Source organism: Vanellus vanellus, assembly GCF_965231255.1.
Source record: "Vanellus vanellus genome assembly, chromosome: 4".
NCBI classification, from domain to species: domain Eukaryota; kingdom Metazoa; phylum Chordata; class Aves; order Charadriiformes; family Charadriidae; genus Vanellus; species Vanellus vanellus.
The window spans coordinates 17,785,740-17,801,630 of NC_138909.1; the positions used below are offsets into that span (position 1 = coordinate 17,785,740).

Sequence of the window (15,891 nt, forward strand, 5' to 3'; positions counted from 1 at the left end):
TCTAAACACAAAGAAGCATGGATGAAATGTCTATGTCCCTTTTGAGATGGCCCTTAAAGTATGTCTGATAGTTGATACTCTTGATGAAAAAGCTTGACAGTGGCATCACGGCTGATTAGAGAAGGGCACATCCAGGACACCCTCCAGCTCATAAACCATCTGTTCTACACTGCAGATAGTATCTAGACCCTAAGGATTAGGCACATACAAACACTTCAGCTCTCTGGGAGTCAGTCACAGTTTAAGACAGCACATGATACATTCTCAGATAGTTATGTTCCTGGACAGAAACCGTGGACATGACAGACTTCAATATAGCACCCCTAGAGTATGCACAAGAGGTATTCTGGCACTGAAGAAAAATAGCCATGACAACATAAATCTGAATAAGCCTGACTTTCTTTCTTCTTGCTACCCTTTGTTGCCCTAGTCATGACTGTAGATGTCATCCTCTCAGTCCTCATTTCTGATCCAACTTATTATAATCTGGGTCGGGGAAGAATAAAGTGCCAGATATACTATTACTATTTCTTGTCTGGTGATGCAAACTTGTTAAACTCTCAACATACTAGCCCGTTTAGCTTCACCATCCTCCTTGAAACATTACTAAAGAAATACAGATCTCTGGGAATCTCTCTCAAACCATGCTATTTGCTGAGGTCAATACAAGTGGAATGTAAGGTCGTACGTGATGATCCACTGACTGCTTCTGGTGCAACGAGGACACACTCTAGATTTGTTTGGTCAAAGTAAGCTAAGGGTTGCAACAGGCAACATGGAATAATACGTTTTGACCTAATTATACTAGTCACTAGCATTACAACATTTGTAAACACATTGCCCAAACCACAGCACAAACTTTCTGCTTCAGTAAAGCATTTTTCAGAAGAAATGTAAAACGTGAAGATCTTTTCAAGTCAGTGAACCATTCCTTCTGCATAACTGACTGCACTTGCCCCATCCCAACGGAGAATTAAGACATCTTCAGCTTGAAAGCAAAAAGCATCACCAACTATAAATGTCTGTGCAGTATCCTCAAAATGATGATTCTAGGAGTCCACTTGTTTGGTTTTCTTCATGTGTCCCTATCCTCCTCTCTTGCTGGCAGATTATGGAGATAGAAGCTCCCAGGCTTGGAGGGGTAGGTTCGCAATCATGGGAAAAGAATCATCTAAGTGCCATAGTTGTGCTCTTCATTGCTACTAATAAAGGCTCAGTTTCAGCAAAGCAGCTACACATGCACATCTGCTTAGCAAAACTTTCCATCCTCTCCTTTAAAAGCCATCCTAAATAACTCATCTATGCTAATGAAGCAAGACCTCAGTAAACTTAAGAGCAGAAACTTAGGTGACTACATACAACAGAACAAGGAATTTCCACAGGAATTGCTAGGACAGACAGTGAAATTCAATCATCCTGGTCCGTTTCAAGACATTTCTTACATACCTGATAACCTTTGATTCTTTCCATTTCTTTGCTGGCTAGTGGATTGCTCTTTACCACACAGACCAAGGCCTTCACAGCTGCATACAACCCTTCTACATCTGATGCCATGGCTACAAGTCCCAGAATAGCAGCGGCTCCACCAATGTACTGCAGCGTAGTGGCAACAGGCTTGGGGACAAATGTTCTTACTCCTTAGCATAGGCAGAGAACATAAATTAAAATAACATTGTCTAATTCTTGTAGAAAATCATTGTGAATCCATGCAAGTAATTTGCATTCTAGCATTACTTAAATTATGAAAATAATATCAGTAGAAGAACTATGACACCTCAGAGGAGGAGGTGAAGGAGATATTGCACTGGAAAATAGTTTATGACCTAAGGTAAAGTCATTAAGTATATTTTCATGATGGTAAGTCATATAAACTGAAACAAGCATCCCATGTTATTTTAAAAAAAGATGTCCATATAATATAAAAATGTTAAATAAATTTAACAATGTACCATTAACATTCATCAATTACATGATTTATTTTCTAGACCTAAGTTCTTATTGACAAGTAATTAATAATTCTTAAACATAATAAATCTCAAGTACTCAACTCACCCAGATATCCTATCAAAGCTGCACCAATGGAACGTGCTGGTCCATTCAAATGCCCTGCTGAGTTATGTAGCAGCTTCACAGGTGTGGCATTTTCATGAGAAGAAATCGCCAGCTGAACAAAAAAAGAAAAAAAGCAGGGGCTAGAGGTTTTTTTTATGCAAGCCTGAACATAACCTGTATATTTTCCTCCTGTGATAAAGACTGAGTAACATATTACAAAACTGAAACTATGCTGGAGTCATTAGAGAATCTCTAAATTAAATAGGAATCTACAGTCTCCAAAGTTTGAGGAAGATGAATCTAACTTTAAAAATAATCCCACCGGATCATAGAACGGTTTGGGTTGAAAGCAGCCTTTAAAGATCATCCAGTTCGGTCCCCCTCCTGTGGGCAGGGACAGCTTCCACTAAATCAGGTTGCTCAAAGTGTCACCCAATCTGATCTCAAACACTTCCAGGAATAAAGCATTAACAGCTTCTCTAGTCAACCTCTTCCAGTGTCTCACCACCCTCAGACTAAAAATTTTAACATTTATGCCAATCTAAATCCACCTTCTTTCAGTTTAAAACCGTTGCCCCTTGTCCTGTCACTACATGCTCTGGTAAAAAGTGTCTCTCCATTGTTCTTGTAAGCCCCCCGCACATATCGAAAGGCTGCAATAAGGTCTTCTCAGAGCCTTCTCTTCTTCAGGCTGAACAACCCCAAGTCTCTCAGCCTTTCTTCATAGACGGTCTTTTGAACAAATAATTCACTGACTTCTAATGTACTTTGAAGAAAAATGTAAAGCAATATTCTGGTTTCCAAGTCTGAATCGCAGTCAGAGGACTAAGCTATCAGCTTTGTTCATCTGCAACAGTAGAAATATTGTTCAACAATATAATCGTAACTGTTTTTCAACACAATTACAATTGCCACCACAATACATGCAAAAGGTGCTAAGATACATAGGTACTAGTAATTTCAAGAATGCTAATAAAATCTCAGAGTACAGTCTCCCTTGATTTTTTTTTTTTTTTAAGAACATGAAAATGATTATGGGCAACTCTTCTGACAAGTACATTATTGTTCCTGGTTGCATTGAGCAAATTGCCTTAAAAGACGTTAGAAGAAAGGAACAAACAAGTAGTACACATTAACCAACTCATTTGCGAACATACCTGTTTGGCAATAGCTTTACTATCCAATTTGTTGTAAACTTTCCGTATTTTTGCCACTGTAAATGAAGAAACTGACAGCGCGTAGAGACCAAAAGAAACCTTCTCTTCTGGTACCAAAGATACTGGACATGGGTTGATTCCTTCAGACTTTGAATCTTTGCCTTAAAGACAAAAAAAGTTAATTTCAGTAACAGCACTGTTTTTCTTTTCAGTTTCAAGAGTACAATCTTAGATTATACAAGAGCATAATCTAAGAGTACAAATTACATTGCAGAATAGGTATAGAAGAAATGTTTTACAAATGGCTGAGATACGATACTGTCTTTGCATACCTCCTCGCTGTACCAAAGTTTGATAGATACAAGTTGTGGAATCTGCTACTTAAGATAAAAGGACAATGCACAGCAAACATTTCCTTTCAAGAAGGTGTACAGCATTAACCTGTAACGGCAACTGGCAGCCTGTGGCCTGGCAAAGCAATAGAAGATGTTGCCTTCCAAAAGTTTAGATGAGGAAGCACCACATTACTCCTGTATTCAATTTGCACACAGCCTAAGGACTGTTCACTTCCCTTCCCACTTGAATTAAAACAAAGTAATCAAAACCCAGAGTATTTGGTACCTCTGCATCTTTGCCTGTTATAACAGGCGTTTTACAATGCTTTGCTAGAAAAAGCACTTTAGAGAATGGTACAAGAGATGCAAGACTGAATAAAGACTAAAAGGCACAGACATTGAAGAGAATATATAACTGTATCTTTAGCAATTTGTATCCACTGCTCCGAAAGCGGATGCTTCTTGTGAGGCATTGCAAACACTATGATTGACAGCTGCCTACAAAGCTCAGAGGAAGCGTGCAAAACTCGGCACCTGAAAGTTCAACATATAGATTCACTTCTGTATGTCCATTCCAGGTCAAAAGGTATCTGCAACTCTAGTGAAACACATTAACGGAATTAAAAAAAGCATAAAGGCTCCTCAGCTAACACTGAAACAAGTAAGAAGCTGGGCATCTACATAATTTGTTGACCCAGGGTCAAGTCTCTATCAAGTCTCACTTAAGAGAGAGTTTCAGAAGTCTTGGTTTCCCCATAAATGAAATCCTCATTGGATCCTCTGCTCACACGCATGCCCTGAGAACATTCCTCCATTTCAGTGAACAAAGGAATTCCTTCTCCTGAACCAGCAACTACTCTCTGAGGGGTCTTTCCAAGACTTAAAGAATATCAGGTTTTCCATTTTGTTTAAACTCAGAACAAATTCTCAGAAGACAGCAATCTTGCTTACTGAGAACAGGGACAAAACTTCCAAAAGAAGCATTGCATGGGCAAATGGCAAGTCAGACACAATTTCCCTGTGAAGGACAACAGTGTAAGACTGCAAGGGCTCTTCCCTTCTCCAGGACTCCCACAAATAATCATTACACTAAGGAAAAACAAGCATTTTTGAAAGAGAGACCAAGATAAAAGGGTAAGGGCCAGAGATTCACAGTGCACCCCCTGTCAAACTCCTTAGGTTTGGCACAGTGTACAGGACGTGAACAGAAACTTAGCCCCAAACAGAAATACACCCTTTGTTCTGGAGCAGACCACTCCTGAAATACAACGGACTGAGCAAAGCTTGAGAAGGGAAAGACGCACCGCCATGCTGGAAAAGTCAGTATGTTAAGAAATGAAGAATTCTTAAGTTACTGTGCGCTTCCTGGTGAAGTATAGTATAAAGGCAGGAAGATCTTTAATTGTCTTAAGTGAATGAACAAATTCCCATTCACAGAATTTGCTTTGGCTAATTTGGTACTTAAAACTTGCACACTACCAGTCAAAATGCCCTGCAGGAGAAGTTACAATTGACTAGCAGATACCTAAATCCAGATTTGCTTACCAGGTTTGTCTAGCTGTCAAAAAAGCAAGTACGTGACACAGATCTGTATACAACAAAATTCAATTCTCTAAAGTTTTTCAGTCAAGATGGACAAGGAAAGCTACCTTCTTTTTCATGTTACTTTGTTCTTTCACAGCCTGAACATCATCTACATTTGGGGGGTGGGGGTGTCTGTCAACACTCTAGGGAAAGCTTGCACTATGAAAAGTAAGACTCCATGCACTCCCTGTACATATTTTCGTTTTCCTACCACTCTCATCACTCACTGCCTCCTTCCTGGAGATGGTGACAGTTTCTCTCCCGAAGAGGTGGAAAGCATTATGGTCCTCATGGGGAAAGACAACTTGGTAAGTTCCCCATTTTTATTTATGTTTCACTGAAAAGCCCTGTGATCACCAGGTAAAGGAAAGTGCATCTTCTGATGTTATACTGATGTATTTACACGACAAGGAGGTACTCTAATTGCACAGGAAGACAGCTCTACAGAACAGGAAAATCTCACTAGTGACAGTGCACCTTACCAGAGCTAATGAAGAATCTGTTGTCTGACTAATTAAAAGTAGGGCTATGGACACACATTTCTAACAGGGTTATTCACATATTTTTGTGTTGTGCTTCCCTCATTTTCAAACAAGGACATTTAAAATGTGTAACAGAGTTGCCCGTGTTTGTTCACAATGAATACTTAAAGACTGTTGGGTGCACCACAATCCCTCTCTGTTTTTTTCTTTTATCCCTCAGTTGACCTATTTAAACCCTATAAACAATGACATTTCAAGACACCTGTGTTTAAAGTACAGAACACATTGAAGATTTGCAAATGAGCGCTATCACTAGAAACTGACAAGTTTAAATGCCTTTCCAATTTCACTTTCTACAGATAAATATGATATATAATAAGAATAATGACAGCTTTAAGCATTTCTAATTGGTTTAAAACCGAAGTGAGGAATACAAGCACTTCTGTCATCTCAGTACAAGAACTACCAGAAGTACGCTAAACCAGTAATGTGGATTTCTATCATCTTCTTCAATAGCAACTACTAATCTTCTTCCTAAGAACATCTAGCTTTTCCTCTCTGCTATCGCATACTCTTTCTCACCTCTTCTGCCAATATGCACACAAAAGATTCCACTACACCTGTACCAAGTTACTAGAATTGTACTTACATGGTATGTATACTGCTTGAAAGCTTCCAACATAATTTGGTCCCAGTTCATAAATGGTGCTAACACCCGGGGCAGGCAAAACTTCCTCCAGGAAATGCGTAGGGCCCAAACGCCACACTAATGAAGAGAGCTGGCGCTGTGCAGGTGGCGTGCCAATATAGGCATAAACAGTGCTGACTACAGGTGGATTGGCAGAACCAGACCCACTAGGACTACTATGAATATAGTGAAGCTGTAAGGGAGAAAAACACAGTGAAGTTAATGAGAGAGCATGGGTACCGTGAAAAGAAAGTAGGCAGGTCAGAAGTTTGGGAAAGCATTTTGCAAACCAGGGGACATACCAAATGATTGCTATGCAACACATGGTATTATAATACCATACAGCAAAAGTCAGTGAAGAACATTAACCAGATGGTAATGCAAAGATTGGAAGCTAAGCAGGTAAGTGGCTATCAAAAGATGAAGGTGTGTATGGAAACACAGGATGAGAACATAGGAGTTCCGTGCTTGAAAACGCAAAAGAACGAGGCTGTATCTTGATTCTAAAAACATGGTGCTCTGTGACAGCCATTATTTTTTGCAAAAGCAGTAAGACGATCTCATAAACTTGTGCTCTTTCTCCTCATTTTTCAGCCAGTGAAAACACACCTTTGGGTAATTACACTGTTGTGAGCTAAAGCGCAAATTTGATGAACTCAATTTGGTAAGATTTTCAGATGGCAATAAAACAAATACATGAGTAAGATGCTGGCCTATATATAATGACAATGACACTCTCACAGGCATTTTCTATCTACCTTTTAAAAGAAGTTCTGTTACCAGCTATTGAATGTAGTCACGTATGGCCAGATACATGCTTGTGTATTACAGCTATTAGCATAACAAGTAAAGTTACTATAGTCCTCTTTCTGCAAAAGGAATACTGAAAGGTAAACTTTCAAAGTCAAAATATTGTTTCACCTATAGCAGTACAGTAATACCAGCTAATTTCTCCTTAAGGCCCACATCTGCCAGGTGCTCTTTAGTTATCAGTTACAGGTCAGGGATATTTTGTGCTCAGTGGACAGGTCCACAGTGCTCTTCACTGCTCTCTGCTTTTGGCTTCTCCATTTCTTTCACCTAACAACAAAAATGTGTTTCTTCCACCTTTACAACTAAACATGTTTCATTTACAATAACACTGGACATCTCAGTGGCTATCACTGACAAGGGGATGCTATTTCTGGGGCAGTAACAGGGTTGGGAAAGGAACAACCTAAATAAATTGGCCAAGCAGTCTTAATCTGTAATCTCTCTATTATTCAAAGTTAGAACTGCTACGTCGTCCTGGGATAAGTCATCTTTAGCTTTTTATGATCCTTCTAATTAATCTAGTCAGCAGCATAGCTGTGCCACGCTTGCCTCACATTCAATGCAACATGTCCATTTCACTTTAGCCTAACTATTGCTCATGCCTGAGAAAGTATTCATTATTTTTCCCTCTTAACAAGACTAAGGCTGGCTCCGAGCTGTGTAGGGAGCAAAGATCCCTTTTTGCAATGCTCCTCATGTTGTGGGTTTTTTTTTTTGCTGTTTTGTTTTTGGGGTTTTATTGTGGTTTTGGGTTTTTTGGTTGGTTGGGTTTTTTTGGGTTTTTTTTTTTTTGGCAGGGGTGAGGGAGGAGTGGGGTTTATTGGTTAGTTTTCTGTGGGTTTTTTTGCACATGTATATGCGCAGAGAGAAATCACTCCAACCAGTAAAAATGAGGATTTAAAGATTTATTTTACCTTAACAGTGTTAACAAGCTGTCCATCAAGGTAGAGCGCAGCTGTGCTGTTCTTTAGCATGCCTTTACTCATGACCAGAACTAGGTGATGCCACTGGCCTTCCACAATGAGGTCACCACAGCGGAAACGGGCACAACAGGGAAGAATTTCATAAAATGATGATTCCTCACTGAAGTCATCAACTAAAGGAAAAGTACCAGTTAGTGAGCACCAGCAGAAATGTTGTAAGAAGCTTAAAACAGATGAATATGTCATTAGACTTTATGCAAACAATCTATAGCAATACTCAAAGCCAAATGTTTAGAAAGCATGTAGTTAACAAAAATACAATTAACAAGATATGAATGAAGTCATATGATTAACAAGAATGACTTTAGACTTTCAAATACAAGAACTGAAAGAATGAGATCAGATTTTTTGAGAAAGTATTCAAGACCAGATTGTCACAGTTTGACAGGCTGAACATCCTTAAATACTTGCACATTAACAAACTAGTATAGTTTTGGTAGTATCAACAACAGGTTTCTCCTTCCTTTACCTTAGTTCTTTTAGACGTTTAACAATTACATTTTACTTCCCCCCTTTTACCCTCCCTTTGAAATTTATCTGGAATAACTAGTTTGCTTAAGCTTTTATTAAATTTCTCATGCCACCATGCAAGTCACAGAAAGATCTTTTGCTGTTTTTCTAAAAAAGTTTTTACAGCAGTAGTCAGCAAGAAATAACAGATGTCTCTCCAAACCTACAGAGCTATTTTTCACTTGTCTCACACCGTGAAGAAAAACACACCCATACTCCCCAGACTTTCTCCTCATACTTCTCTCCCTGCTCCACCATGGTCTCCTCCACAGGCTCCACTACCTGCTCTGGTGTGGTTCTCTCCAGGAACTGCAGGGGATCTCTGCTCCAGCACCTGGAGCATCCTCTCCCCTCCTTCTGCTCTCACCTTGGGGTGCTCAGGGTGCTTTCTCTCACGTTTTTTCCCTTACTTGTCACTCCGTGCAGCATTGCATCCATTCTTACATATGTTTTCCCAGAGGTGCCACCAGCCTGGCTGCTGGGCTCAGCTGTCCCACAGGGGGTCTGCTGTGGAGCTAGCTGGAACCATCCATGTCTGGCACAGGGCAGCCCTGGTTTCTACCTACAGAAGCCCTCTCTTGCCCTCCCAGCACCTTGCCACAGACACCCAGTATAAGCTTACCTCTATCTTGCTTAAACAATTAGGTTACACACAAAAGAAGACACAAGTAAAAAGATTGCCTTTCAAGGCACCTGCATCTGAATCATGCTAAATTACAAAGCATAAATGAAGTTAAAGATGAGCCTGAAAGCGTGAGATATTTTTTTCCTTAATAAAGGCTGCAAATACTACGTCTGGCTAGCAAGACACACATCACGCACAGGCCGCAGGTACCTGTAACTCAAGCCTCAGCATGGTGGCTTCTCTTCTTCCCTTTTTGCACTTCTAAGGAAAATCAATTTTCTGAAGTGCTGTTACTGAAGGGGTAGCTCAGGGCTGAGACATTTCTGCCCAAGTCAAAACAAAGACTTCACAACATCTTGTCCATTCTATTTTGGTACTGTAACTGCAAAGAGTCACCCCTGCCTTCCCTCCACTGTATCAGCAGTGGAGCCCGGGTTGTAAGGCTGCTGGCCTGACAAGAGCAGCAGCTGCTGTGGGGTGAAGCGAGCTGCACCCGTGGCTCCATCAGCCACCCTTGCATCAACAGTGAGGAGTTGAAGACGGATGCCTGCCTTCCAGACACACGGCCAGAGGAACCTACTCCCAGCCTCTGCGCAGGGGCTGCAAACTACAAGCTGCTGACCACCCATCTCCAATTCACCCACCTACACTTCAAGAATTTCCCAAGTCTTTCTTCACTAAAAGGTGCTAAATTGTCTTCTCCTGAATGTTGAAATACACTAGTTCTCAGTACACAATTTTTAAATTTCTCTAAAAGGCATCCTTTGACTTCATACCAGAGGGCATGATCAGGTTGCAGGTGCATTAGCTTCTCCATCACAAAGCTGAACGACCCACACTCTACTTGAAAGTGTCGTCCCCCCCCCAAAAAAAAAAAAAAAAAAAACACCCTTCAACACTTCAACAGAAGTTGAACAGAAGGAATGCTTCAACAGAAGACAGGAGCTTTTCAGATCTCTATTCATTCTTTCATATTGAAGGAAAAGAAACCGCTAATCTCACCTCAGTAGCCACCTGCACAGGCAGAACACTCATTTCTTCAGAAATAGCACAAGGGAAATGATAAAAGCAGAGTACTTGGAACTAACTTTCAGATATAAAAATAATCCCAAATTCTTTTTCGCAGCTAAACACCTTTGAGTACAATTCTTGCTCACAAGAAGGAGCCCTAAGCCACCCCATTTATTCTTACAATAGACAGTCAGTACTTCAGTCCCCACACTGCTTGGCCCGCCATCTCAGTTCTTCAGGTACTCACCTGCTCAGCACTTGACAGTACACCACCAACGACAACTTAGCCACAACAGGGTGGCACTCCAGTAAAGCAAAGTATCCCATTCAATTAAAAACAGTCTTTGTAGTCAGAGACCTTCAGATATTCTCTGACAAAGCCTCTTCAAATCCAATCTCTTTTGAAGAGTTAGATAAAAAGGGCTTACAGCTTAAAAACATAGGATCTATAGCTCCAGTACAGGCTAAAGCAATTAATATGAAGATAAACTTATTTAATTCTCTCTTATAACAGTTTGGTCTTCTGAGAAAAAAATACTGTCGTTATCTTTGCAGTTTAAGAGGTTTAGTTCCTCCTTTATACTATGGGTCTTCAGCTCATGGTTTAGGTTTTGAACCTGACTTCCACTAAGAGAAACTACTGCAGTTAATGATGCGAATGTCTGCTTATCATGAAAATAAGGAATATTCTGTAACAGTCTGCTTTCCTGTTTATTTTTTTTTTGTTGTTAATAACAACAGCGGCATAAATTCTTCATTAGTGGCTGCTAATCAAAAGAAAAGAACAGAAGCAGGAACAGATTTTTGATAACCGCTTGTAACCCAGCGTGTTGGTGTGGTAAAGAGCTAAGCCTGAAACATATGCAGAAGGCTGCCCTGCTCCTCTCAGCACTTCCACAGCCATGGTGCATAAACAACGTGTCAAAACTGACTATTTTTGGAGGTTCTGATGGAGGACAAGGCAGGAGATGGCTGAACCTGAAGCCCCCAACTGCACCAATAGCTCCCTCTAGCAAATTCATTGGCCTCACCAGGTTCACTTAGATATTCACTGCTCCTCCTGTAATTCTACCTTTGATCACAGATACTGAATGAAGCTACAAATTCTTTCTGAAAACTCATCACAGCATTAAAACATGAAGTGAATGACTGACTGCCTTCAAATAGCCCTCCAGTGTTGGGACTATCCAGATTGAAAAAGCCTTCACAACCTGTTAGTTTACTATTTCCAAACTTCTTCAAAGCAAAGATAATTAGCATTTGCACCTCAAGAGATGATGTCTCAAATGAATGACACAAGACAAATAAAAGGCAAAAACCTTCCAAAACCAATGATGTAATCCCTTCTATAAATCTATACTTAGCGTTTTGGCAGAAATTTTTCTTTATATGCAGACATTGAATCTTCTTTGGAAATTATAAAAGCTCCTTAATTTCTACATGAATGTTCACATTTTGCATTTTTCCTTTGTCAAAACCCATTAGGAGCTGGTGAAGCTGCAACTAAAAGTTCCACCACGCACAATTCTTCTAGATATTAAGTTCAAAATAAACTTGCTGTTGCATCCCCATAATATTGTCAGGATTAGCTGATGACATGACACAACTCTTACCATAATTTTGAAGTAATTCTTCTTTAGTTGAAACAATTAGTGACCGGTCTTTTGCTGATAGAACAATGGCAAGGCATACATAATGCTGCTCCGAGGAGTTTGCACGCCTCACTACAGTAAGAAGTCTCACAGGATGGTTATTAGGAGACGTACTAAAATGTTCAATACAAAACCAAGTTGAGTAGCTTAAACCAGATGGCGGTGGGAAAAATCTTTCACCTAAAAACAAAAATGAAAGCCCATTATATAGCTGCAGTAGCTAGTACGTAGGATACCTGCTTGTTCTTGTTCCTTTTTTCGTATCAGTTCAGTTAATACCAGCTGTGCTCTCTCAAACTTTTCCTTCATGGACTTCAAAGTTACTACTTTCATTTCTAATTCAAGCTTGGAGGAAAAGTCACATAAAGGTAGCTCAGAGGGATTTCCTTCAAAACAAAGTAAAGTAAGAATTGCACACTATTCCCTCCTATTCTAAAAACAAAAATCAACTCTGAAGCTCAGCTTGTTCTGCACAACCCAGTTTCAGTTCCCTAGACATAAAAAAGTGGAAACGGGTCAGCCCTCACAAACTGCTAATATAATGATGAGATACTTCTTCCATAGGTGTGACGCACTGAAGAAGTCTTTGTTGAAGACTTTGTTGAAGTATGTTGTCTCCACCACATACACCTGACTCCATTTTATCTCCTGGGGTGCTCCCACAGAACAAAGAGCGCGCAGACTTCAACTACTGTCTAACACTACTTCTGTCTTACTGCAGTAAACCTTCAACTTAGTTAAAAAAGGTGCTCAGACTAAAAACTAAGCGATCATGTTCAGTTAGCCCCGCAACACATCAGGTTCCTGTAGGCTGTTCACCCTACAGTAAAAAAGTACAGCAGATAGCAAACAATTTAGATGGAATTTTTGTGATGATGTGTGTAACTACACCTGTAATAAATTCAGTCAAGAATTCAGGAGAACAAAGCTGCAAGTACAGCATTACAATTCATTCCACATCTGCTGTGCTCTGCATGCTACTACCTTAACTTGTTCTTAATGCATCCAGGTTCATTATTCATGTTCTTCTATTGATTACAATTTAGCCTTCTTGCTGAAAGTCTTGTATTTTAAAGCAACCATGCATTTGTATTTTATATTGCTTTTCATTGACTTGGGGGCAAAAAGCAACAGAAACACACACAAGAAGTTCTCAATTATGAGTGTACAACGTCAAACACCATACTATCACTTCATGGCTAACAAAGAAATATAAAAGAACTAAACATCAGATACGAAACACTGCTAACAGTCATAGTCGAGTACTTACCAGTTCCCATTCCACTGACAACTGCACCATCAATAAGTCCTGTTGTAACAGCATTATTTGTAGGTGCATTATGGGGAGCCAAACTGGGCAAAAACAGGCAGCTGTTAAACAGAAGACCAGTAACACTCTAGAGTTTATGAAAGTCGATATAACCGGACTTTAATACAAACCAAATATAGCATAGCAAAATATACAATAAGCACACCATCACTCTCCTTGACTCATGAATACATACTATCCATGAAAAGCAGAAAAGAATTCTCAAGATTTCTCCTTGTGAGGCTAAACAGTATCTCCAGTGCAAAGAGCTTTGGCAGCATACGTCTCTGGTGCAAAGGCGCAAAGACTTATGCCCATGTGGCTCCATAGTGTAAGATGCTCCCTTGTGAACAGCCATAACCCACTGCAGCCTTTGAGATGTTCTGGATTCTCAAAGAGACTGGAATAGCTAATTATTCAAAGAGCATCTGGTAATTGAATACTATGGTGTTTTGATTTTAAGTATGTACACTCTCACAGCAACATCTTATTTCACCATAGTAGCTACATTTGGTCCTTACAAGAGCCACCGATGCTGTGGATACAACAGATATAAGGGATTGTTGCCATACTGCTTAAGTAATAAAAGATTTTAAGAGCCCAGATGGTTTCACAGTGACCAGCCTACCCAAGCTGGAATGAATCCCCCCAGCAGTTCAGCTTTCAGTTTGTACAGATTGTCCTACTAGAGGCAAAGCAACAGCTCTTCCACTTGCTGAAGATTCATTATTTTGTTGACATTTACATTTGATCAGGATAATTTAAAGTATACTGTAGCTGAGTTGCCTGACAGAGCTAGGAGTTACTTTGTTCTCACGTAAGCTGTAAGTTAACTTAACCACCCATCTTGAAAGCAACAGCAGTCACTACTATCTTTCTTTTGATTACAGTTCTCATTATATATTTCTTCCTCCCTCTTGAAAATGTTCTTCTCTGGCTGATTCCCCCATGGTCAACAGTGTTACTACACAGATAACTTGCAAGCGTACGCCAACCAGTGAATTCATGAAACACCCTGGCACTTTAAAACAGACCAACAAGGTTTTAGAATTTATTTTTTTTATTGATTATAGCAACCTTCTTAGGTGACCCGTTGAAATTACAAGAAGTCACAGCTGTATTATGTAAATTACTTTTGGACACTTTAGCAGCACCTACAAATCCCCTGGAGCATCCACAGTGACAATCCATTTTACTAACCTATTTTAAGTTGTTCTTAGGTCGAAAACATTTTCTTTTCTCTTATGAAGGATACAGAACAGAGCTTTGAGCACCATTTGTTTTCAAAGAAAAGTCTGTCCCTGACAATACTGGATATGAAGGCTACATGCATCCTTGCTTTGCAAAGCTGAAAAGAGAATGACAGAGTAGCAGAGCTCCCAGACATCCAGGCTGGACTCTGCTCAGACCAGTCATCCCAAATATACTGGAACAAGCGCACTAAGATGCAAGTGGCTCTGTCAAAGTCCATGTCAGAACAGAAATAGATTTAAGAAACACAGTAGTATAAATATTAGGTCTGGAAAGAAAAAGACAAGATGAATGATTCTGTCAGGTGGAGCCATTTCTGGTTTTATGAAATTGTGGTACAGCCATGGACAACAGATTATGTTTACCTCTTCTCACAATTCTTTTAAAGGAGAGACTAACAAAAACATTGAGGAGCTTCTCATCTCGTATAGGAATTTGTCACACTCTTTTGGGCTTTACAGCAGTTGTCTTTTTTGGTGGTTCGTGCCATTACAGACCTTTTAATAAGTATTTTAGTCAAGGTTTTTAAGCTTCTGGGAAATTCTGAAAAGTTATTTGAGGTGCCATTCACAACTGTCTGACTTGTGTGTAACTCAGCACACCGCCCTCTCCAAGATACTAGCTTTCAGCCTATTTGCGAGCCTCTGCCTATGGACCAGTCTGCAGGCGATTAAGGAATACCTGTTCCTTATACTATTGGCTTGAATTTTTATAGCAATTTTTGAGATATTTACCCCTTAGCGAAGAACAAAATGAGTGTTTTGAGGTTTTTCTATTCCAATTTTTATAACCAAAAAGACAAAACATGTTCCTTAAACAGATGCCGAGAATGGCATCATGTTTTCATCTTCTGAACAGTCAAGTTAAATCATACTACATGATCTTCATAAAATGCCTCACTCAGCAGGTGTTTAATTAGAGAACGAAAACAGTAAGTGAAAGTGATACTGAGTGCTAAAAGAAAAAAATGAGTTAAGCATTTTATTCGGGCTACACCTCCAGTTAATAATAATTTTTTTCCAGTTATCTGGACTCAGCATAGCCACCTTCTCTGCTTTACTTGTATTTCTGATTTGCCCACTTCTGCATTTCCAAAGTTCTTCAGAAATTTTAAGCGGGTTTCAGAGCATCTGGGTCATCGAAATTTCACACATAAATCCTAGCAACTAATGAGTTTCTGCAACGGTATGTTGCGTTCCTACATTTTAAAATGCACATGAAATCCAGAATTGAGAGAGTACTATCAACATTTAGATACATACGTACTTCTTTCACACATGGCAAGCAAGTATTTGGTTTCAAGGCATTAATAAATGACAGAGTGGAAATTTATGTGGCCTGACGTATTTCTCTTGTCTTTACAGAATTCATTTGTTTCTGTTTCGCAAACAGTCCATTAAAAGTTACAAGTATTTCTTTGAAAGAAGTAAGAAAGAAAA

At 39.6% G+C, this 15,891-nt stretch overlaps 1 protein-coding gene across 1 annotated transcript in view; it reads right to left on the reverse strand.

Moving 5' to 3' along the window:
* WDFY3 (WD repeat and FYVE domain containing 3) overlaps positions 1–15,891 on the reverse strand; it is a 137,147-nt gene that overhangs the window by 52,827 nt on the left and 68,429 nt on the right. The window contains exons 18-24 of the mRNA XM_082482030.1: positions 13,163–13,263; positions 11,854–12,072; positions 8,026–8,207; positions 6,260–6,491; positions 3,210–3,370; positions 2,053–2,164; positions 1,447–1,637 (exon numbers count right to left, since the gene is read on the reverse strand). Of these exons, the coding sequence (XP_082338156.1) occupies positions 1,447–1,637; positions 2,053–2,164; positions 3,210–3,370; positions 6,260–6,491; positions 8,026–8,207; positions 11,854–12,072; positions 13,163–13,263 (1,198 nt within the window). The remainder of the gene's footprint in view (positions 1–1,446; positions 1,638–2,052; positions 2,165–3,209; positions 3,371–6,259; positions 6,492–8,025; positions 8,208–11,853; positions 12,073–13,162; positions 13,264–15,891) is intronic.